The sequence below is a fragment of the Pipistrellus hanaki genome, assembly GCF_964339955.1.
Source record: "Pipistrellus hanaki genome assembly, chromosome: 17".
Lineage (NCBI taxonomy): Eukaryota > Metazoa > Chordata > Mammalia > Chiroptera > Vespertilionidae > Pipistrellus > Pipistrellus hanaki.
The window spans coordinates 47446937-47466926 of NC_140519.1; the positions used below are offsets into that span (position 1 = coordinate 47446937).

General features: G+C 62.6%; 1 protein-coding gene across 3 annotated transcripts in view; it reads right to left on the reverse strand.

Moving 5' to 3' along the window:
- Nucleotides 1–7841: 7841 nt before the first annotated feature.
- ST3GAL1 (ST3 beta-galactoside alpha-2,3-sialyltransferase 1) overlaps nt 7842–19990 on the reverse strand; it is a 48502-nt gene continuing 36353 nt past the window's right edge. For all 3 annotated transcript variants that reach the window (XM_084864742.1, XM_084864744.1, XM_084864743.1), the window contains exons 4-9: nt 17693–18615; nt 16127–16323; nt 14872–15051; nt 13452–13497; nt 12239–12358; nt 7842–10412 (exon numbers count right to left, since the gene is read on the reverse strand). In XM_084864742.1, coding sequence (XP_084720868.1) covers nt 10239–10412; nt 12239–12358; nt 13452–13497; nt 14872–15051; nt 16127–16323; nt 17693–18004 — 1029 coding nt within the window. In that variant the 5' untranslated portion in view covers nt 18005–18615 and the 3' untranslated portion in view covers nt 7842–10238. The remainder of the gene's footprint in view (nt 10413–12238; nt 12359–13451; nt 13498–14871; nt 15052–16126; nt 16324–17692; nt 18616–19990) is intronic.

Below are 19990 nucleotides of genomic sequence, written 5' to 3' on the forward strand. Positions count from 1 at the left end.
AGTGGACACGAAGCTCCGAGAGGCTGGGTGAGAACTGGGTCCTGAACCCAAGACCAGCTGGCTCAGGCTTGGCCCCCACCTCCACCCACCCCCACCGAAGGCCACAAGTTCTCCACCACGTGGGGTTTGCACCCCTCACCCCCCACCCAAAGTGCCCATGAGATCAGCTGTGTTGACAAAAGGCAGGTCTGGAGGCCTCCAACCCGGTTACTCATTACTTTATTAAATGCTGATACGGCAAGCCCTCATAAACAGGCTACGGGGTGCTAAGTCACCAGAAGGCCGAGCCGGACAAACAACAGCCTTACTGATTAACCACCCTGTTGTCCAGGCCGCCAGCTGCTCCCAGCCCCGGGGGTGGGGGAGCCAACACCTCAGCCAGGAGCAGGGACCAAAGGCCGGCTAGTTTTCTGGCCGAGCTGTTAGGGCCCCTCGGCCTTGTCACCAAGCCCTGGAGCTTCTTAAAAGCTCGTTTTGGGGTGTTTTTCAGGGAAGGTAGCCCCCTGAGTCCTGCTGAGGCCAGCTGTGGGGCAATGATGCTCCTCCCACCGCCCTCAACCCAGCCATTGAGGGGCTTGGCTGTTCCTTCTCCCCCTGGACCCAGGGCCTCAGCTGCCACGTCTGCCCTGGTGCCGGACATTGGGCAACATTTAATGCCGGTGGGTCTTGATCTGGCATCTAGAAGAGGTCAGCAATCCGGAGAAGACTGCAGGTATTATTTAGTAAGAGTCCAAAGATGAAAGATAATTTTGAAAGGCATTGGGGGTCAGGGGAGCTTTAGCTAAAAGAGTTAAGTAGTCCTTGTCTCAGCACCCCTTGCTTTTTATTAACACAAATTGTCCTAAGCCAAGGTGGAGACACACTTCAAAGGGTAGGGTTTAGTACAGATGCATTGTCAGATTGGGGAAATTGGGGAATAGCCTATAGCTGTTCAGATGTTTGGCCAGTAGGAGGCAATAACCTGTAGATTAAGATGCCCTGAGCTGTCAGGCAGCAAACAATCAATTTACTGCATCCCTTTCAGGTTTGGGGAAATACCTTTAGCCATTCCAACAGGTGATAACGTATGTGACTCAGCCCTCCTTGAGTCCCCGAGTTCCTTCAACCTTTTGATGAAATGCTTGCAATTAAAACATGCTGGAACTGGCTCCTGGCACCCTGGCCCTCATGTGCCAGGGCTCAGAGTCAGGGACACGGGCACACACTCTGGCATCCCCAAGTCCAGCCCTCGGGGCTCCTTGGCTTTTACATTTCCATGAACAAGGGGAGGCACAGGACCCCCACGAGAAGCAGCTGACAGCTAACAAGAAGTCCTGGCCTCTTTCAACTCCCCGTGGCACTGTCTTGGTGGATGGCTGTATGAGCTCCCCATGGCCGCTGTGACAAATGGCCCCAAATGCCAGGGCTGAGTCTATTTTGAAGAAGTGGCTTTAGAAGAAGTTTAAGTTGAAAACATTTGGCTCTCCGAAGAAATTTCAATCGTTGAACTGTTGGTATTTGGCTCTGCAGGCTAATGAATTTGCCCACCACTGGCCCAGACCACACAGAGAGGCCGTGAGGGACGCCCTGGTTACCAGCCCCCTCTCTCCTTGCAGAGGTAGCATCAGCCAACTGCTGTGGAGATGGCTCATCCCTCAGAGGCTGAGACCCTGACAGCCTGGAGCGGACACAAGACCCCCTGCCGAGTTCTGTCCGGATTCCAGACCCACAGGATAGGCCAGCAGATTAGAGCAGTGGCCTGGGTCTGCGGGTCCATGCTGCCAGGGACGCAGCAGCGGGAATGTCCCATCCCTGTTCTCCCAGCGGCCAGAGAGACCCCCTCCCCTCGCTTTCTTAAACCTCGCAGTCCCGCCAGGGCTTGGGTGGTCCTGGCCTCTGCCCTCGGGTCTCAGATTGCTCCCCACCCAGGCTCCTTAAGGTGTTTTCCTAAACAAAGCTTCTCTCTGAGGGGCGTTCGATGCCAGCAATGAAGACAGCAACGTGCTTGGTCGCTGCCAGCGTGCTGAGTGCTTGGCACACACGGATGCTCCGGGCATGTTTGTTTTGAATTCCATGTTTCTCCTTTGAACTCCCGAGGAGCCAGGAGGTGGAAGGGCGGGTGCAGGAGTCACTTTAGGATTCCAGAAACAGGCTCCTGGGGGACCCAGCATCTGGATCAGGCAGGAGCCAGCAACAAAAGACCCCGCCCGACCAGGAAGTGGAACAGAGGACACTGAATATGGAGAGTTGGGAGCAATGGCATCAGAAATGTAGAGAAGACTTACCTGTAGGGTTGCCGGGTCAAATATGGGACAGCCCGTCATGTTTGTATTCAGATAAACGAGTGTGTGTGTGTGTGTGTATGCACGCACCATGCAATGTTTAGGACTATTTGTACTAAAAATGATTTGCCATCTTATCTGAAATGCAAATTTAACTCAGCTCCCGGTATTTTTATTTGTGCATTAAAAGGGGGGGGGGTCCCCTCAGTCTTGCCTGCACCCTCTTGCAAACTGGGACCCCTTGAGGGATATCAGACTGCCAGTTTTGGCACAATCCCTGCAGGCCAGGCTGAGGGACCGCACCAGTGCATGAATTTATGCACCGGGCCTCTAGTGCATATAAGGTCTTTGGTTAATCTCTTCCTGCCCTTCCCCCTCCCCCTTTCCCTCTGAGATTCATCAGTCTGTTCCGTGTTTCCATGCCAGTGCACTGAGCATCTGCCCCCTGGTGGCCAGTGTGCATCATAGCTACTGGTCACTATACACACACACACACACACACACACACACACACACACACATATATAGACTAAGGGCCCAGTGTATGAATTTGGGCACCTTGAAAGGAACTGTGGGCTGCAAGGCTGTGAGCAGCAGCTGCTGGCCCAGATTGCCCCTTAGGAGTAGGGGGAGGTGGAGAAGCCCTGAGGGGCAATAAGGGCTGGCAGCTGCCACTCACACATGCTGATGATGCCAAGCAATCAGGGCCGGCACCAGCAGCAGGTGTTAACAGCGGCTCTGGCACCGGCAGCAGCTGCGAGCGCCCAGTGGGACCACAGCACACAGGAGCAAAGAATTTTCAGTGACCACCAGAGGGTCGCCCTGATGACAGCGAGCAGCGCCCTGCCTTGGTCTGGCACCCCCGCTCACCTGCTCCACCATCTCGGCACAGCCGACACCCGCCACGTTCCTCACTCTGCCACCTGCTGCTGACATCCACCATGTTCCTCTCACACCCCCTGGTGGTCAGCGCATGTCACAGCAACCAGTTGTTTGGCCATTTGGTCTCTGCTGATTAGCCTTTCATTATAAGGATTCTGGTAATCCCCATGCACCCAGGGGGTAGCAACAGCAGCGGGAAGCCTGTCTCCCCGGGGTTGGGGGACGATGGGGAAGGGCTGTTACCAGCATCCAGGAGCTGGCACTGCCCCATGGAGCTGGCACCCTGGCAGGGACTGCCTGGCTCAGGCTGGGACCAAGGAGGGGGCGCAGGCCCTGCAGGGATGCTTCCTGAACAAGGGGGAGGAACACCAGGGCTTCTTCCTTCCTCCTGCCCACTTTCCTCCACCACCGTCTCCCATTGGCTTAGCCCAGACAGAGCCGTGGGCAAAGGGACCCTGGGAAATGTAGTTTGCAGGAGGCAGACCTCGGGAACAGGGGCAGAGCAAGACATTAGAAATAGGATCCTATTTATCAAAAACATACTACGTAAACGTCTTTAACCAGTGCTTAGGCCCGGTGCTGAGCGATTCATTTTCATCGCGTCCTTTAACCCTGTACTAAACTCCGAGGGAGAAGCTGTTCTTGTCCACATTTCACAGTTGAGGACTTTGAGGCTCGGAGATGTGAGGAAATTAGCCCAAAGCCACCAGGACGTAGGCGGCTGGGCCAGGCCCTTGCGACCTCAGGGGAAGGCACGTTGGCCCCGTGGGAGGTGGGCAGGAGGACAGAAGTCAGGAGCACAGGCAACATCAGCTCCTCAGTGTTGGGCTGGAAGGGGCCCAGCTTGATCTGGGCCCACACACGTGGGCAAATGCAGCCGCCCCTCCAGTGTCTGAAGGCATACGTCCGTCAGTGCTTTCCTCCCAGCATGCAATGCTGCCTCTGCCAGGCGCTGCGCTGGGCACAGAGGACACAGGGGAGTGAGGCGGGCAGGGGAGCAGAGGTGCAGATCGCCATGCTGGGGCCACTGGAAGCATGGCAAGACCGAGGGTGGGGTGGGAGGAGGGAGGGGTGACAGATCCCCCAGCCGAGGCTGAGAAGGCGACCATGACTTCCCAGCGGCCCAGCCGGCTGCTCCCGCCCTGGTCCTGCCCTGGTCCTGCCAGCTGGTGCCCAAGAGGAGAAGGAGGCCATCTTCCTGTCAGGAGCTCAGGAGAGCTGCAGGTCAGGGAGGGGCTGGGCTTGGCCTCCCAGGGGCACCCCCTCCCGCTCCCTCCCGGGAAGAATTGGACCTCAGACCACCAGGGCTCTGCTTTCCCAGAGGCCCTGCCTCTCCGCCTCTGCCTCCGTGCGTCAGGCTCGGGCTCCCGCTGCCCACAGACAATGCCGAGGGGCCGCGCCTGAATGTCCCTCCTTTACGGGAAAGGTCAGCCGCTGGGGGGACGCGCCATCCTGGAACAGGAAGTCCGGTTTCCAGGACTCGCCGCAATCTGGGCTCTATTTCTGGAACAATTCTACAGGCTCCGGTTTCTTTAGAAAACTCAAATGAAACCCCGCAGGCCATCGGATAAAGGAAAGGCTCAGCGCTGCTTTCTCATGGTTCCTGGTCCTGATCCTCCCTCTCCCGCCTCTCTCTCTCCCTTCCTTTCTGCTCCCAGGCCTGGCTGCTGGGGGCCAGGTAACTCACCATCCAGGCTACAGGGGGTTCCCGGCCTGTCGGACCCCCAGGCCAGGCCCAGACGGCCCCTCGTCCCTCCCCAGAGCAGCCATGGAGGAAGCTGGTCTCTCTTCCTCCTGCTCCTGGGACCCCGGGGCCTCTGCCCAGGACTCTCAGAGCCTCGTTTCCACAGCCACAGCGCAAAGTCAGCCCCCTTCACAGGTTCACTCCAGCACAGGCTCACTCCACCACGGGAAACCTCTTGCATTTATAACTGCTTTATTTATTTTAAAACATTTGCAGCCCGGCCGCGTGGCTCAGAGGTTGAGTGTCGACCTGTTTGACCGGTTCGGTTACGGTCGAGGCACCTGCCCAGGGTGGGGCGTGCAGGAGGCAGTGGATCCATGATTCTCTCTTATCATTGATGTTTCATCTCTCTCTCTCCCTATCCCTTCCTCCCTGAGATCAATAAAAATATATATTAAAAATTTATATTAAAAATATCAATAAAAATATTTATTAAAAATTTTAACCATTTTTAGATTTAGGTAAAATCCACGTCACACGTCATGGTCGTGCTCAAGGGTGCCGCACGCTCCATGGCAGGTCCGCTTTCCACAGCGCGGTCCAACCACCCCTGCCCCTGGCTCTGAAACGTGTGGCTGCGGCCTGTGCCCGCCGCTCCCGCTGCCCGCTGCTCCTGTGCCTGCGGGTGTTGTAGGCACGGGGGTTCTCATGGGGCCGTGCTCGGTGGGCCCGTGGGGTCTGGCTCCGGGGCCTCAGCGGGATGTCTGTGCGGTGGGAGGGGGAAGCCGGGGGCACTCCACGGTCAGGCCGGTCCTGCTGCTCAGCTCACGGCCTCTGGACACCTTAGCCGGCCAGTCCACTCACTCCAGGTTCTCGCCTTTGCCCACTGGGGTCAGACTTGCTCCCTTGACTCAGTTTCCCGGGCCCAGGGGCAGCTACTGCTGTATCTGGAGGGTGTTGGACTCTGTAACACCGAAGGCCAAGCCCAGTTCAGTTCTGGCCTCTGCATGGAGTGGGGGGTGTCTCACATGGTTTTGCAAAGGCCTGCTGGGTCTCCAGTGGTGGAAACGCACTGGCCGAGGGTGGGTGCACGACGCCCCCTGGTGGCCACCATTGGTAGGAGGCATGGTCTGTGCTCTAGGCCAGTGTTTCCCAAAGTGTGGTACCGGTACCCCTAGGGGTCCGGGAAGAGTTTGGTGGGGGTACGCGTGGCACCGGAGTCTGGTGGGGATAAGCACTGCACCGTGCTTAGCTGCGCCTAATTCTACTGCTTTCTCACGAGTACGAAGGGCACTCAGCGTTATGAAAATTATAGAAGGGGTACACATATGTCAAAAGTTTGGGAAACACTGCTCCAGGCCAAGGTCAGCAGGAAGGTTTGGGCAGCTCTGGGCTCTTCCATGAGTAACAGCCCAACAGCCCGCGGGAGGGCATCGCCAAAGGGCTTGGGTGGGAGCAACGCCGCCAGGAACCCAGGGCCCTGGCTCCTGAGGGGAACAGAGGTCGTGAACCCTGACCCGGCGCCCCTGGACTCGGCAGCTTGCTTCGGACGCCCTGGCTGCACCCCTCGCTCCCTGAGTTAGTTCACCCCGAGGCACAATTTCCTCATCAGGCTCTCCTCTCGCCCGAACTGCCACAGGGCTCGGTGAGCGTCAGTCAGGGAGGCGAGACACTCAGTCCGATGGACGGCGTGGCGGGGGAGCGCGGCCGTTAGACCATCTCCTCCCGGCCCGGAGCCGCCACCGGCACCTGCCCCTCCATCAGCCGGCGGCCGCCTGCCGGCAGAAGCCCCAGGGGCCCCGGGCACACGTGTGTCCAATGAAACGCATGTGGACGCCACGTATGTTCGTTCCCACACAATCCCACGAGGCAGCGAACCCGCCACTCCCTTCACGGGGAAGCTCCAGGCCCGGATCCCAGCCGGACCCCTTGGGGGCTGTGGTTCTGGCCGCGCGCTCTCCTGGGGGGACTCAGAAAGGGCGGGAATCTTCCGGCAGCCCACAGATCTACCTACCATACCTCCCAGCCCCACCGCTGCTAGACACGAGGGGCAGGAGGTCTCGGAACCCGTGGGGCCCCCGGACGGACGCTGAACCTGGGCGCCCATGGATCTGAAGGTGCCTTCGGGGGGTTCAACACCCCCAGCTAAGCGTTCTTCATGAGCCTTCCTTCCAGGAGAAGGCTCCAGCAAGGGTGTTCTCACCGGGCTGATAGCAACCACGACCCTTTGCTCAGGGTCACCTGGGTGCCAGGACCTGTGCCAGGCGGTGGCATCACAGGGGCTGCTGGCCCTGCAAACAGGCGGACTCCCCACCTCCCCTCCCGGCTGAGAGGCACCTGGGGCAGGTACACCCACGGCACTCCTGTCCAGTCCCCAGTGGCGATGTCTGGGCGAGGACCTCGTCTCTCTGGCCGCCCCGAGGTTCCCACCTCCACGCTCCTCCCCGCCACGGTCCCGGCTGCCCACGCTATCAGCCCGTAGCACTCCGGCTTCTCTCCAGGCCCCAGCACCGTGCAGCCGACCTCCCTCTCCCTCTCGCTGAGCCAGGGTGCTTGCAACCAACGTGCGCCCTTATCCTGGGACTTCAGTGACACGTGGCGCCCACACACAGCACCTGCCCTCCCTCATCGCTCCCTCCGCCTTCTCTTCGTCACCTGGAACAACTCATTCTGAAGGCCACTCATTCAGACACCTGTGCCCACAGCTTCCCAGCTCTGAGCGGCTTCTGTGAGCACCCTCTGTCCTGACATCCACAGGACTCGTCTGCAGCTCCGAGCTGTCCCCCAGCAACCAGCTCCCGCCTGGGACGTGCTTTTCTTCTTGCCTCCCCCCACCCCCCCCCCTTCAGACAGCTGACGCTGGGGCCCCATTCCCCAGATGAGACCGCGGAGGCTCAGAGAGGCTGGGGGAATCCCCGGTCCCTCCCCCTCCCGGACGGAAATGCCTCCCGAGAGGAAACGGGGAAGGGCAGGCAGCGTGAGGGCCCGCCCTCCGAGAGAAGCCACACACCGCGAACGATAAAATAGCTCTTCTTTAATTCACTTCGATTCCGGTCACTGCGAATGTCCGACAATAAATAAGACACAGCCCAGGCTCACGCACTCCACGCAAATCGCACCCAGGCCAGCGCTGGGCTGTGAAATGCGGGGAACCAGGCTGGGTGTTGGGGGCAGGGGGAGAAAACGCAAAATTTAAAACACCAACCGCCAACCCAAGGAGATTGCCAAAACAAAGGGAGGAGAGAAAGTGCCGGAAAACTTTGGCTTTGGCTTGCCGTAACGGCGTGACGGGCACCCGGTGTGCCCGCGGGCGGGTTCCTGACTGGCCCGGTTAGAGGGGGCACTCGTGCGCGCGCGGGGCCTGGGGCTGTGTGTCTGCAGGTGTCAGTGTGGCTGCAGGCGGCTCCTGTGCCGGGGCCTTGGGGACCTGAGGCTGGGTATCCCTGAGCTCTCTCTGCCCTCACCGCAGCCTCCTCAGCTTCAGGCTCCGCGGTTTGCTGCGGGCAGGGACCCTCTTCCCTGCCTGGGCCTCCTCTCCGAGCAGCCCTGTGTGGTGGACCCCCCAGCACTGCCCCTGGTGGCTGCTCCTCGTCCTCCTGCCCACAGCACCCCCATATGCCTCGTGAGAAACACGGGTCTGGTCACAGCCACTCACCCACCGTGGGGGTCCTGCTGGCCTAGGCCCATCGGGGGGTTCAATCCCAGCCTCAGCAGGTAGCTGTTCTGTGACGCCCAGACGTCCCCAGCTCGCAGGAGGCGAGAGCGGGGGCGCCATCCACTGCTCCGTCCAGTGACCATCTTCCTGGAGGCCTGTCCCTGGGACTGATGGGCCGCCAGACGCTGGCTGAGGTCTTCCTGGCTCCCATCAAGGGTGGCCGTGACCTCCCGCCTGGGAGGGTTCGGCCTCACAGAGACTCCCAGCCTGCACCACCGGGAGAGGGTGACGTTCGGGCGGATGTTAAAGCTGGAACCGGTGTGTGGGGTCTCTCACGGCTGCCTGGATCCCGCATCTCGGGGGCTGTAAGGCCCGTGACGGAACCTCCCCAGGAAAGAGCTCGAATGTAGACTCAACAGAAACTATGGCTTCCATGGACTCTTTCTTACAAGGTGCTCGACACCACCCCTGGCCCCTGAGCGCCCACAATGCCTCCCTCCCCGTGTGCAGAGGGAGAAACCGAGGCCAGGAGAGCAGGCCCCTGGCGTGCCCCGCCATTGCCATTGGGAGCAGCGAGCCCCAAACCCCTGGCACCCCAGAGCTTGCTGGAAGCCGCCCACCACGCAGCTGCCGGTGGAGCAGGAGAAAGGGAGCTGGAACCCAGGCCAGCGAGAGCCAAAAGTGCACACGAGGCCGGCTGGATGCAACGACGAACCAATAAATAATCAGGAAGGGCGCCGAGGAGGGCAGAGCGCGAATGAGGTATGACTGCCCCTCCGATGGCCACGCCCCCAGGATCCCCGGCCCCGCCTCGCCCCGGGACCCCCGGCAGGTGGCCAGCAGGACCTGGGCCCCAGCGTGGCCCTGGGGGAGATGCTGGCTGGTGGGACCCGCTCCGGGGGCCTGGCCGGTAACGGGCACAGAACCTGATGGTCTGTGAACGTCAGAGTGTCTGAGGGGGGGGGGGACACCTGAGCTCTGCCCCACCTCGGGGCGGCTCAGGAACCTGGGGAGCCCCCAGCTGAGAGCGAGGGGCGCTGAGGGTCTCCTTTCCTGGCCGTGCCGGCCTCGGTCAGCCAGCCGGTGCCTCTCTCCCGGGGACGGCAGGAAGGCACACGGAGTGGCCGGCCCTGCCCTGGGCCATCGCTGTCACCCCCGGGTGTTCCTCTCGAGAACAGCGTCTCGGGGAGAGGGAGGCATCTCTGCTGGACTCAGTCACGCCTGCCCGAGCCTGAAGGCCTTCGGGGGGCCTCTCCTGCCACCAGGACGAGTTCGGGGAACAGAGGGGCGTGGGGTGTCGCCTGGCCCCCAGCGTGTGGCCGTCCGGAGGCGCCCCCGCTCGGAGACATCCGGCGAGAATCATAGTGCGGGCGTCAGCCCTGGGCGCCCCAGCAAAGGAGTCTCTGCCCGTCCTGCCTGGGAAACGTCCTTTCTTTTAAAACACAGGGGGCCTTCAGTCTCTGCCCCCCGACCCCCACCCCGTCTTCCGCAGCCGAATCCGGAGGACGGACTTCCCCCGCGTCTCCGCCTTTTCCGGGCGTGGGGAGAGCCCTGAGGGCCGCCAGCCCACGCCGGCTCTCAGACCTGCCCTGCGGCCCCGTGACAGGGCCGAGCAGATGCTGTCCAATGTCGGGGTGCGAGAGGCTGGCCCCAGGAGCCCCAGGGGCGGAAGGGACAGCCCCGGCGGCGAGGAGCGGGGGCCGCCCGCCGGGAGAGGCTGCGCTGGTGTGGCCGTCGCCCGCGCCCCTTCGCGGCGTCATCTCCCCTTGAAGATCCGGACTTTGTGGATGGACGCCAGGGCGCTGGTCACGTTGGACTCAAAGTCCCCGTCGTGCACCCCGGTCTTGCGGAAGGCGCCCGCCGACGGGTTGTTCTCCCAGTAATGGTGCCAGTTCCCCCTGCTGTCCGCCCCGAAGCCGTACAGGTCCACCTGCGGGCCAAGCAGAGGTCAGGCCGGGCGGCCGGGCGGCCGGGCGGCCGGCAGAGCCGGCAGGAGAGGAAGCCGGCAGGCACCCCACACCTGCACACCCCTTTCCGGGGAGCGCAGAGACAACCTCTCTAAGCCTCCCGGGACTCCTGGGGGTGTGGGGTTGAGTAAAAGTCAAGTTCAAGTTCGTGTCGGAAGGCTCCTGGGGAGGGGACTGCACCGGGTGGTCCTGGGGGGGCGGGGTCTCGCCTCTGGGGCAGTCCCACCTCCTCTCCAAGGACCGGGGAGCCGGGGAAGAGGAGCACCCCAGCCCTGCCACCCCCCTGGAGGACCCTGCCAATGCTGCATCCCTTCTCTGGGCCTCACTCTCCTCATCTGGAAAATGGGGCCAAGAGTGGCATCCACGGGGAGGCCGGGGTCCTTTCTTCCCTCAGGCTGAGCTCCACCTGCCAGGCCCCCGGCCTGGCCAGCGGTCGGGGCCGTTCTTACGTGGCCAATGTTTACTGAGTCCTCCTCCTGGGGCCCCTCCTGCTCCTCTGCCCCGGAGGCAGGGAACAACAGCCTGGACCGACCAGGGTGGGAACCTTTTCCCTGCCAAGGGCCTTTGGATGTTTATAACGTCATTTGTGGGCCATACAAAATCATCAACTTAAAAATTAGCCCGGCCGAAACCGGTTTGGCTCAGTGGATAGAGCATTGCCCTGGAGACTGAAAGGTCCCGGGTTCGATTCCGGTCAAGGGCATGTAGCTTGGTTACAGGCACATCCCCAGTAGGGGGTGTGCAGGAGGCAGCTGATCTGTTTCTCTCTCATCAACGTTTCTGACTCTCTATCCCTTCCTCTCTGTAAAAAATCAATAAAATATTTTTTTAAAAATTAGCCCTCTCTGTTTGGTCAAACATCTCATTAACTCGCCACTAACGCCTTGGCAGGGCCAGACTCCATGATTTCTTGGTCCTCATATGTCCTCGGTGCCAGACATTCGCCACCCCTGGCCTACATCACTGGCGGAAACCAGGCGCCCCCTGGTGGCTGTCGAAGGAGGCCCAGGGGGGGAACACACTTCCCAAGCTCCCGGCAGTCCATCCCCAGGGGCAGTGGGAGCCCTGGGTGCTGGTTCCCACGCTCAGAGATGCTGGCGCGAGTGGGCAGAGTGGCCTGAGAGCTGGGCTCTAGCTCTGAGGTGGGAGCCGCAGCCTCACCCAGGTCTCCCATGCCAACGGCTCCTTTGTTTTGCCCCCCAAATTGGCGCTTCCCCCCATTGGTCCTGGGAGCCTAGGGAGCTCACACAGAATGAGCAAAATGTGCTCCTGGGAAGGTGCTTGGAAACCACCGCTCCTCCTTAAAGCATCCGAGAGAGGCCTGCCAGGCCCCGGGCGCTGGGGCCGGGATCAAGGTCAGCCGGACCACAGATGCTCTCACAGGGGCTGGGGTCAAGGTTAAGGTCAGCCGGACCACAGATGCTCTCACAGGGGCTGGGGTCAGGGTCAAGGTCAGCATGACCACAGATGCTCTCACAGGGGCTGGGGTCAGGGTCAAGGTCAGCCGGACCACAGATGCTCTCACAGGGGCTGGGGTCAGGGTCAAGGTCAGCCGGACCACAGATGCTCTCACAGGGGCTGGGGCCGGGATCAAGGTCAGCCCCAGCACAGATGCTCTCACAGGGGCTGGGGTCAGGGTCAAGGTCAGCCGGACCACAGATGCTCTCACAGGGGCTGGGCTTGGGATCAAGGTCAGCCGGACCACAGACGCTCGCATGGCCTCTCGGGAACAGTGACTGAGGGGCCCTGGTGCCCGGCTGGGCCGCCGGGGCCCGGGGGAGGGGCGTACCTCGTCGCAGACGTGCAGGGAGAAGATGACGGAGAGGATGCCGGTGGACGGGTAGCGGCCGTGGCCCTGCAGCCAGCTGTCGAAGACGTACTTGATGAAGGCCGGGTGGTAGACGAGGATCTGCGGGGAGCACACAGCCCTCAGACAGACGGCCGGGGACAGACACACCACCTCCCGGGGCCACACACCGTGGCCACGGGGACACACATGACGGGAATAAGGCCCCAGCACTCAGGGGGCTGCATGCTAGCGGGAAAGGCAGACAGGAGCCTCGCTGAGAAGCGCCAGAAGATGCTGGGAAAGAACTCGGGGCCAGGGAGGCAGGGAAGCCCGGGGGCGGGGAGAGGGGAGGGGGAGAAGGCTCGCTGAGCAGCTGATGTCTCAGCCACATGAGGCTGGGCTGAGCGAGAGGATGCGGCTGCAGGGAAACTCATGCCCGAGCCACCACGCAGCTGGTCTGGGCCCAAAGGGTCCCCAGGCCCTAAAAGGACCCACTGTGCTAGCTTCCCCCTTCTGCTGCTGCAGAGGAGGAAACTGAGGCTCCGGGAGCCTTACCAACGGGCTCAGGGCCACACAGCCAGCGGTGGCTGAGCGGAGGCCTCCTTGTACCAGGCAAGGCCTTGGTGCCGCTACTCATGGCAGCTTTGAGGGGACTTGCCGGCAGCAGAGGGTAGGCGTGTGCAGGAAGCCTCATGCAACCCCTCCACGCACCCCGAGAGCTCTGGAGGGGGCCCTCTGTTCGCTGCGGATGACCCCTTCCGCCCGCAGCCTAGTGGTTTGCCACTGCCTCCCTGAGGACCCCAGTTCTGTGTGACCCCAAACCAGCTGTGGGTCCCGGGCACATTGCCTGACCTCTCTGACCCCAATCTCCTCATTTAAATAAGAGCACGCAGGTCTGGCTGGCGTGGCGCAGTGGTTGAGCGTCAACCTATGAACCAGGAGGTCAGGTTCAATTCCCAGTCAGGGCACTTGCCTGGGCTCTGGGCTCGACAGCCAGTGTGGGGTGCGCAGGAGGCAGCCGGCCAGTGATTCTCTCTCATCACTGATATTTCTCTCTCTCTCTCCCTCTCCCCCTCTCTCTGAAATCCATAAAAATATCTCTATATATAAAAGGCTAAGAGACCGTCTGACCGTCTGACCGTCTGACCAGTAGCTATGAGCCCACCGCGTCCCACCGGGCAGAGCATCTCAGGGGGAGCGGAGCGCCACTCACCTGCTCCTTCTTCACTTTGATCTTCGCAGGGACAGGGATGTAGGTGCTGGGGGGCAAGAGCAGAGGGTCAGCGTGGGAGGGCGGGGCTGCTGCAGGCAGCTGGGGAGGGGGGACTGAGAGGGAGGCTGAGTGGGCAGACACTGCCCTGCCACAGACCCCTGCCACAGCACAGCCTCCCCACCCCCAGCCACAGCCCCCCACAGCCCCCCCACAGCCTACTGCCTCAGCACCTCCTGCCCGCCACAGCCCCCCGCCACAACACAGCCTGCCCCCCACCCCCACCAGCCACGGGCCCCTGCCGCAGCCATGCAGTGGCCCATTACAGACACCAGAGGGCGATCTCGGCTCATTCCAGGGCCTTCTGCTATGTATGGGCCTTCTCCCAGAAAGGTTAAGGGGACCTGCTCCAAGTCCCCTCCCTCCATCCCCCACCCCGCCACACCACCACACACACACACACACACACACACACACACAGCCTAGGGAGCCAGGGAGGCCAGAGCGCCCAGCCCCACCCCCATGTCAGGGTTGCTGGCTGAGGCGGCCACACTGCCTGCCTTTCATCGGAGGGTCAGGGCCTGCATCTTGGGGGCTCACTCTGGCTCTGACTCCAGTGCAGCTTATGCTCCGGCACCCAGGACCCGGTGGAATCCCCCTGCCCCAGCGCCTGCCTCCCTCCTGCCTGCCCGCCCTCCTTTCTCCTGGGAGCACAGCAGCACCTGCCCCCCCCATCCTGCACCGTCCACACGGGCCTCCCACGGGCTCGGCCCCTGGACATGGGAGCCACTTCTCTCCGGAGCAGCAGGGACTCAGGAAGGGGGACAGAGACCCGCCTCCAGCACACTGCTGGCTGGGCCCCGTGCCTCCCTGGCGGGAGGGGGGCATGAACCCCACAACTGTGACCATGTGGTTAGACGCCACATGCCCATGCGTGTGGTCGGGAAGACGTGTGCTCACGAAGGACCCAGGCCCCAGCCGACACGCTCGGCACCCATCCTCCACCTGCGCCCGCCCACCAGCGCCGCTTAGTGGGGCAGACGGCTGTCCGGAGGAGCACAGAGGGAGGGGCCGGAGCTAAGAGGCACCGAGCCCTTCCCAGCGGCCCTGTCCCCGAGAGTTGCGGGGTTTTGGGGCAGCACAGCGTGTGGCCCGCTTGGGGGTCAAGGGGAGGAACAGGCGGAAGTCCGGGGTGTCAGAGGGATGGGAGGTGCGGGGCCAGGGAGGGGGGAGGCGGACGTGGCCTGTGGGCTGGGCGGTGGGTGCATCCTGGGAGGAAGCACGGGGAGGGCCGCATGGCAGGGAACAGCAGGGAACAGCACGGTGGGCGGCCAGGAGGCACCGCAGGACGAAGGGGAGCTGCCTGGCTCTCCTCCTCCACCCTCTGCCCTCCGCCCTCCGCCCGGCGCCCCAGGGGACCTACTGGGAGATGGTGCCCGTGGTGGTGGCGCTGACCACCCACTGCAGGTCCAGCGTCTTGAAGGGGACCAGCACCATGCTGACGTTGTCCGCCAGCTCCCGGAAGCTCTCGGGGTACACGAAGTGGTGGGTGGTCTTGCTCCCCACGTCAGCCTCGAACCCGGCGGTGGGGGCCTTGTTCATCCTGGAGGAGAGGGGGAGACACACACGCCTGGCTCACATGGTCCCAGGTCCCAGGGCCGCTGGGACCGGGGCCGGCGCTAACTCCGAGGCTGCCTTGTCTGTGCAGGGGGCACAGCGAGCAGGCCAGGCGGCTCGGGGACCTGCGGGCTCTTCCTTTAGGAGCTCCAGTGCAGGAGTCTGAGCCCGGGCCCTCCGCGGCGGAGGGGCCACTTGTGAAACCGCAGCGACGGCCTGGCCAGCGGGTATTTCACGGCCAAAGAAATCTGAGCACAGAGGGTGGACACAGAGCCACCCGGCAGCCCAGACTCGGGTCTGCCTGACCCTGAGCCTGACTGTCCCCTCACCACGGACGGCCCCACTGAACCAGGCGTACGCGGAGGCTCCGGGAGGCCAGCTGAGGGGTCTGAAGCTCTGGTCGGCAAACTCATCAGCCAGCAGAGCCCAATGCGAACAGGACAACGACTGGAATTTCTTTGGAGAGCCCAATTTTTTTTAAACCTAAACAATTTCTAACGCCTCGTCTTCAACAAAGACTCGCCGAGGTGTTTTGTGGAAGAGCCGCCCTCAAGGGGCCAAAGAGCCGCATGTGGCTCGCAAGCCGCGGTTTGCCGACCATGGGTCTTAAGGACGTAAACCCAGAGATCACAGGGACGGAAGATTCTAGAAGGCACCTGGCGCTCACCGGCCCCTTCCCCCACCCCCTCGCTGCTGCTGTTTCCCGCTCCGGGCTGCGGGACCGGAGGTTACAAAGAGCCCAGAGAGGCATGGAGCATCTTCCTGGAACCCCTGCCCGCGTGGCGACAGGAAAACAGATTTTACAGAAGCAGCATGCAGGTCGCAAAATCGGGATGGATGGTACAGACCAGAGGAGTCTGTGAGTGAACCTGGCCGTCCCTCCAGGGCTCTCGGTGCCAAGCTCGCGCCCGCTGCGTCCAGAGAGGCCCCTGTGTGTGTCTCCACCCCGCAGGGCAGATGGGACACTGAGGCCCCGGGAGGTCTGTGGCCAGGGGCGCCCAGGGCCCCGGAGGTCTGTGCCAGGGGCGCCCAGGCCCCGGGCGAGGCCGGCCGGCGCTCACCTCAGCACGAAGTCGTGGCTGTCGATGTGCGGGCCGTACCAGGACGCCCGCAGGTTGCCCGAGTTGCCCACGACGGCGCAGCGCCGGCAGCCCACGGCCTTCTTCTCCAGCAGCGGGTCCACGCCGCCCGGCACCACCCGGAACAGCTCCCTGAAGGTGGCGTTCAGGTCTTGGGGCTGCTTCTCCCCCTGCAGCCTCTGCGGCCGAGGACAGAGACAGGTGGGCGGCCGCACGGCCTCCGGGGGGACGTGGGACGGGGGGCGGGGCGGGGCGGGGGCCGGGGCTCTGCCCATGTCCCGTGACAGACGATAGATTTGGAAAGGTAGAGCACGCGGCCCGGCCATGTGGCTCAGTGGTTGAGTGTCAGCCGATGAACCAGGAGGTCATGGTTCGACTCCTTGCCCGGGTTGCAGGCTGGATCCCCAGTGCGGGGCGTGCCGAAGGCAGCCCATCGATGATTCTCTATCATTGATGCTTCTCTCTCTCTCCCTCTCTCCTTCTCCCTTCCTCTCTGAAACCAATAGAAACACACTTAAAAAAATAAAATAAAATAAAATAAAAAAGGCAGAGCACGCATACAAGGGAATACCACTCAGCCACAGAAGGAGGACATGCGGACACACCTGCAGCAGGAGCAAATGGACCCCGAAAAGATGCCGAGACAGAGGACAAACACCGCTGTCCCTCCCACTACGTGAGGGTCCGAGGAGTGAAACTCACGGGCAGAGAGGGGAACGGGGTTGCCAGGGCCTAGGGGGCTGGGGCTGGGGAAGGGGGTTAGGCACAGAGTGTCGGGGGGATGCTGGGAAAGTGCTGGGTGCAGGAGGGGCGATGGTCACGTGAATGCACGTAATGCCTCTGAGCTGTGCACGGATACATGGCCCGGAGGAGGAGTATTAGTTCCTCACCATCAGAGGGAACCCGGGACCGGGTGACCGTGCTCGTCCTGGCCCGGCCGGGCAGGGCTGGGCCCACATCCTGCTGTCTCACCGGCTCCCGGGCCATGGGGCTGCCGCTGCCAGCGTGGGGCTCACTCCCTGAAACCCCTGGGGGAGTGGCCGCAGCCAAGCTCGCCTGCAGGGACTCCCTCCGAGATCCCCCGGGAGGGGCCCCTGTGCGCCCCAACACTTCCAAGTGTCCAGGACCAGTGTCCACACAGAACCCTCTGGTCTCATCTATATACATAGCACATTCTCAACAAGCAGGTGGTGTGTGTGCGTGTGCGTGTGCGTGTGCGTGTGTGTGTGTTAATCCCCGCCTGAGGATTTTTCCATGCTTTTTAGAGAGAGTGGGAAGAAGGGGGAGAGACAGAGAGGAACATCGATGTGAGAGAGACGCATTGATTGGTGGCCTCTCTGCCAAGACCAGGGAATGAGCCTGCAACCCAGCCACACGCCCTTGACCGGACTCAAACCCGGGACCCTTCAGTCCACATGCCTATGCTCTATCCACTGAGCCAAACCGGCCAGGGCAATCGTTTTTGCTTGAGTGAGTGAATGAATGAATGGCCAACATTGCAACTCCTGCAGAGCACCCCTCCCCGCCCCCCTCGGCCGGTGCACTCACCAGCCACCACGAGTAGGTGTCTTCGTACAGGAACGCGTTCTGCACGGTCAGCAGCGGCTGCATGGACTGGTTGAACCTCTGGTCGAACCAGGCGGAGACCCGCCGCTGGCCGACGCAGCGGGAGCAGGTGCAGGGCCGGCGCGGGAAGGCCACCAGCCGCCGGAAGCCGTTGGAGAGCTCCAGGACCAGCTGCCGGGGCAGCCAGGCCGTGGTGGCCACCGTGTGCGAGTAGCTCAGGAGGAAGGAGGTGAGGAAGGCAAAGAGGACGAGGAGGGTGAGCACCTTGAGGGTCCGCCTCCTCAGGGGCACCATGGCTGCTGCTTCCCCCTCGGGGCTCCCCGGCGAGGAGCTCGGGAGGGTCGTGGAAGGAAAATCCCAGAGAAGGCGAGGCGTGGGTGTCCAAGGGGGGGCAGGGGTGGGGGGGGCGGGGGGCCCTCGAGGCTCGCTAGGGTCAACTTCACTTCCGCCCGGCGATGGTCACCAGTCACCCTCGGGCACCGGACATCACCCTGTGACCCTTGGAGGCCAAGGGGTCACTCAGGGGGCGGGATGCCTCTTCTGGCAGCGAGTCTGTCTCTTGCAGAAGATAAAGGAGCCCGCCGCATCAGCAATCCCCGACCAGCCGGTCCTGTCTCTCCCCGGAGCGATAATCCGACGTGAGACCCGAGATCGCCTTTCCCAGCCAGAGGGGCAGAGGGGCAGTGGCTCTGAGACGGGCCAGTCCGGCCGGGGGAGGGCCTGGGAGCAGGAGGGTCACGGTGCGGGGCCAGGAGCCGCCTTGCTGCCGTTCTCCGTCCGTCCGTCCGGGATGGCTGTGTGTGCCGTGTGTGCTGGTGCCGTCAGAGCTCAGACTGACCCCACGGCCACCAGGGTCGTGGCCGCGGGCCGTGGGCGTGGCGAAGGCACCGAGCGCTGTCTGTCATCTGCACAGAGGAGGAAACAACACAGGATGAGGTTCTATTACCTGTTATGACACCCTGGCTGGTGTGGCTCAGTGGACAGAGCATCAGCCTGGGGCCTGAAGGGTCCCAGGTTTAATTCCCTGTCAGGGCACCTGCCCAGGGTTGCGGGCTGGGACCGCAGTGGGGGGCGTGCAGGAGGCAGCCGATCAGTGATTCTCTCTCATCGCTGATGATTCTATTCTCTCCCAAGCCCTTCCTCTCTGAAATCAATAAAGATATATTTAAAAAAACAAAAACAAAACACAGAGCAGCTTGTCCACTTGAGCCAGATTAACCTCCCAAGAGCGGCTCGCGCTGCTTCCCCCTGGCCAGCAGGGGGCGCCCCCACCCCTCTTACCATAGGACTCGGTAAACTCCCGACTTCTGCAGGCAGGGAAGGCACGCGCCTTTGCTCTGGTCTGCCTGGGGCTGGCACGAGGAAGTCGGGGTCCTGCTGGCCATTGTGGGGGTTCCTCGCAGGGCGGGCGGCCAGGCAGGACCAGCAGGGGGCGCTGAGTCCCTGGCGGAGCCGCACCTGCAGCCCACCCACCCCACGCTCTGACCTTTCAGGCACATGAGACAATAAGTCTCCTTTATTGTGTAAAGCAGATTATTTGCAACTTGAAGCAACACAACGGGGCCTCAGATCACACTTGCTCCTGCCTCCGGGCTCCTGGCCCCGCTGGCCCCGCTGTCCAGAACAGCCACCCACCCTGCTCGGGTCCCGCTCATTCTTCAGGCCTGAGCTGGCGCTGACTCCGGGGGGCAGAGGCCTGCCCACTCCTGGCGTCCGCAGAGCCCCGGCTCCCTGTGGCCTGCTCTGTTTCCGCATCTGCCTCCCTCCTCCCGGCGGGCTCCGAGAAGACAGAAACTCAGCCTCACGCTCCGTGGCCCCGACCCCCGGCACACCCGTGGCAACAAGGCAGGCAGGCGTGGATGCGGGAAAGGCCAGCGCTGGCACCTCACAGGTTTCTCTGAGCCAGAAAGCGCGGACTACATCCGAGGGTGCCCGGCCCCACCGGGCTGCGCCGCCGGTGTGCTGTGTGGCTGGAAGAAGCAATCCGACCTCTCTGGGCCATTCCTTGAACCGGAAAAGGGGCCGAGAAGAGAGATGCTGCCCACTCTCGGGGCTGTCAATCACGCAGCCACTCACAGCGCAGGTGCTGGGCCCCGCGGGGGGCCGGGCCCCGGGCTAGGAGGCCGAGATCCAGCAGAGATGACTCTAAGGTGGGAGCTCCCGGAGCACCTGGGGGGCCCTGCGCCGTGGGAGGAAGGAGGCTGGTGGGCCTGGCCAGTGGGGGGCGGGGGGCGGAGGGGGAGCAGGTGTGTATTTGCAGGCAGGGAAGCCGTTCCCGAG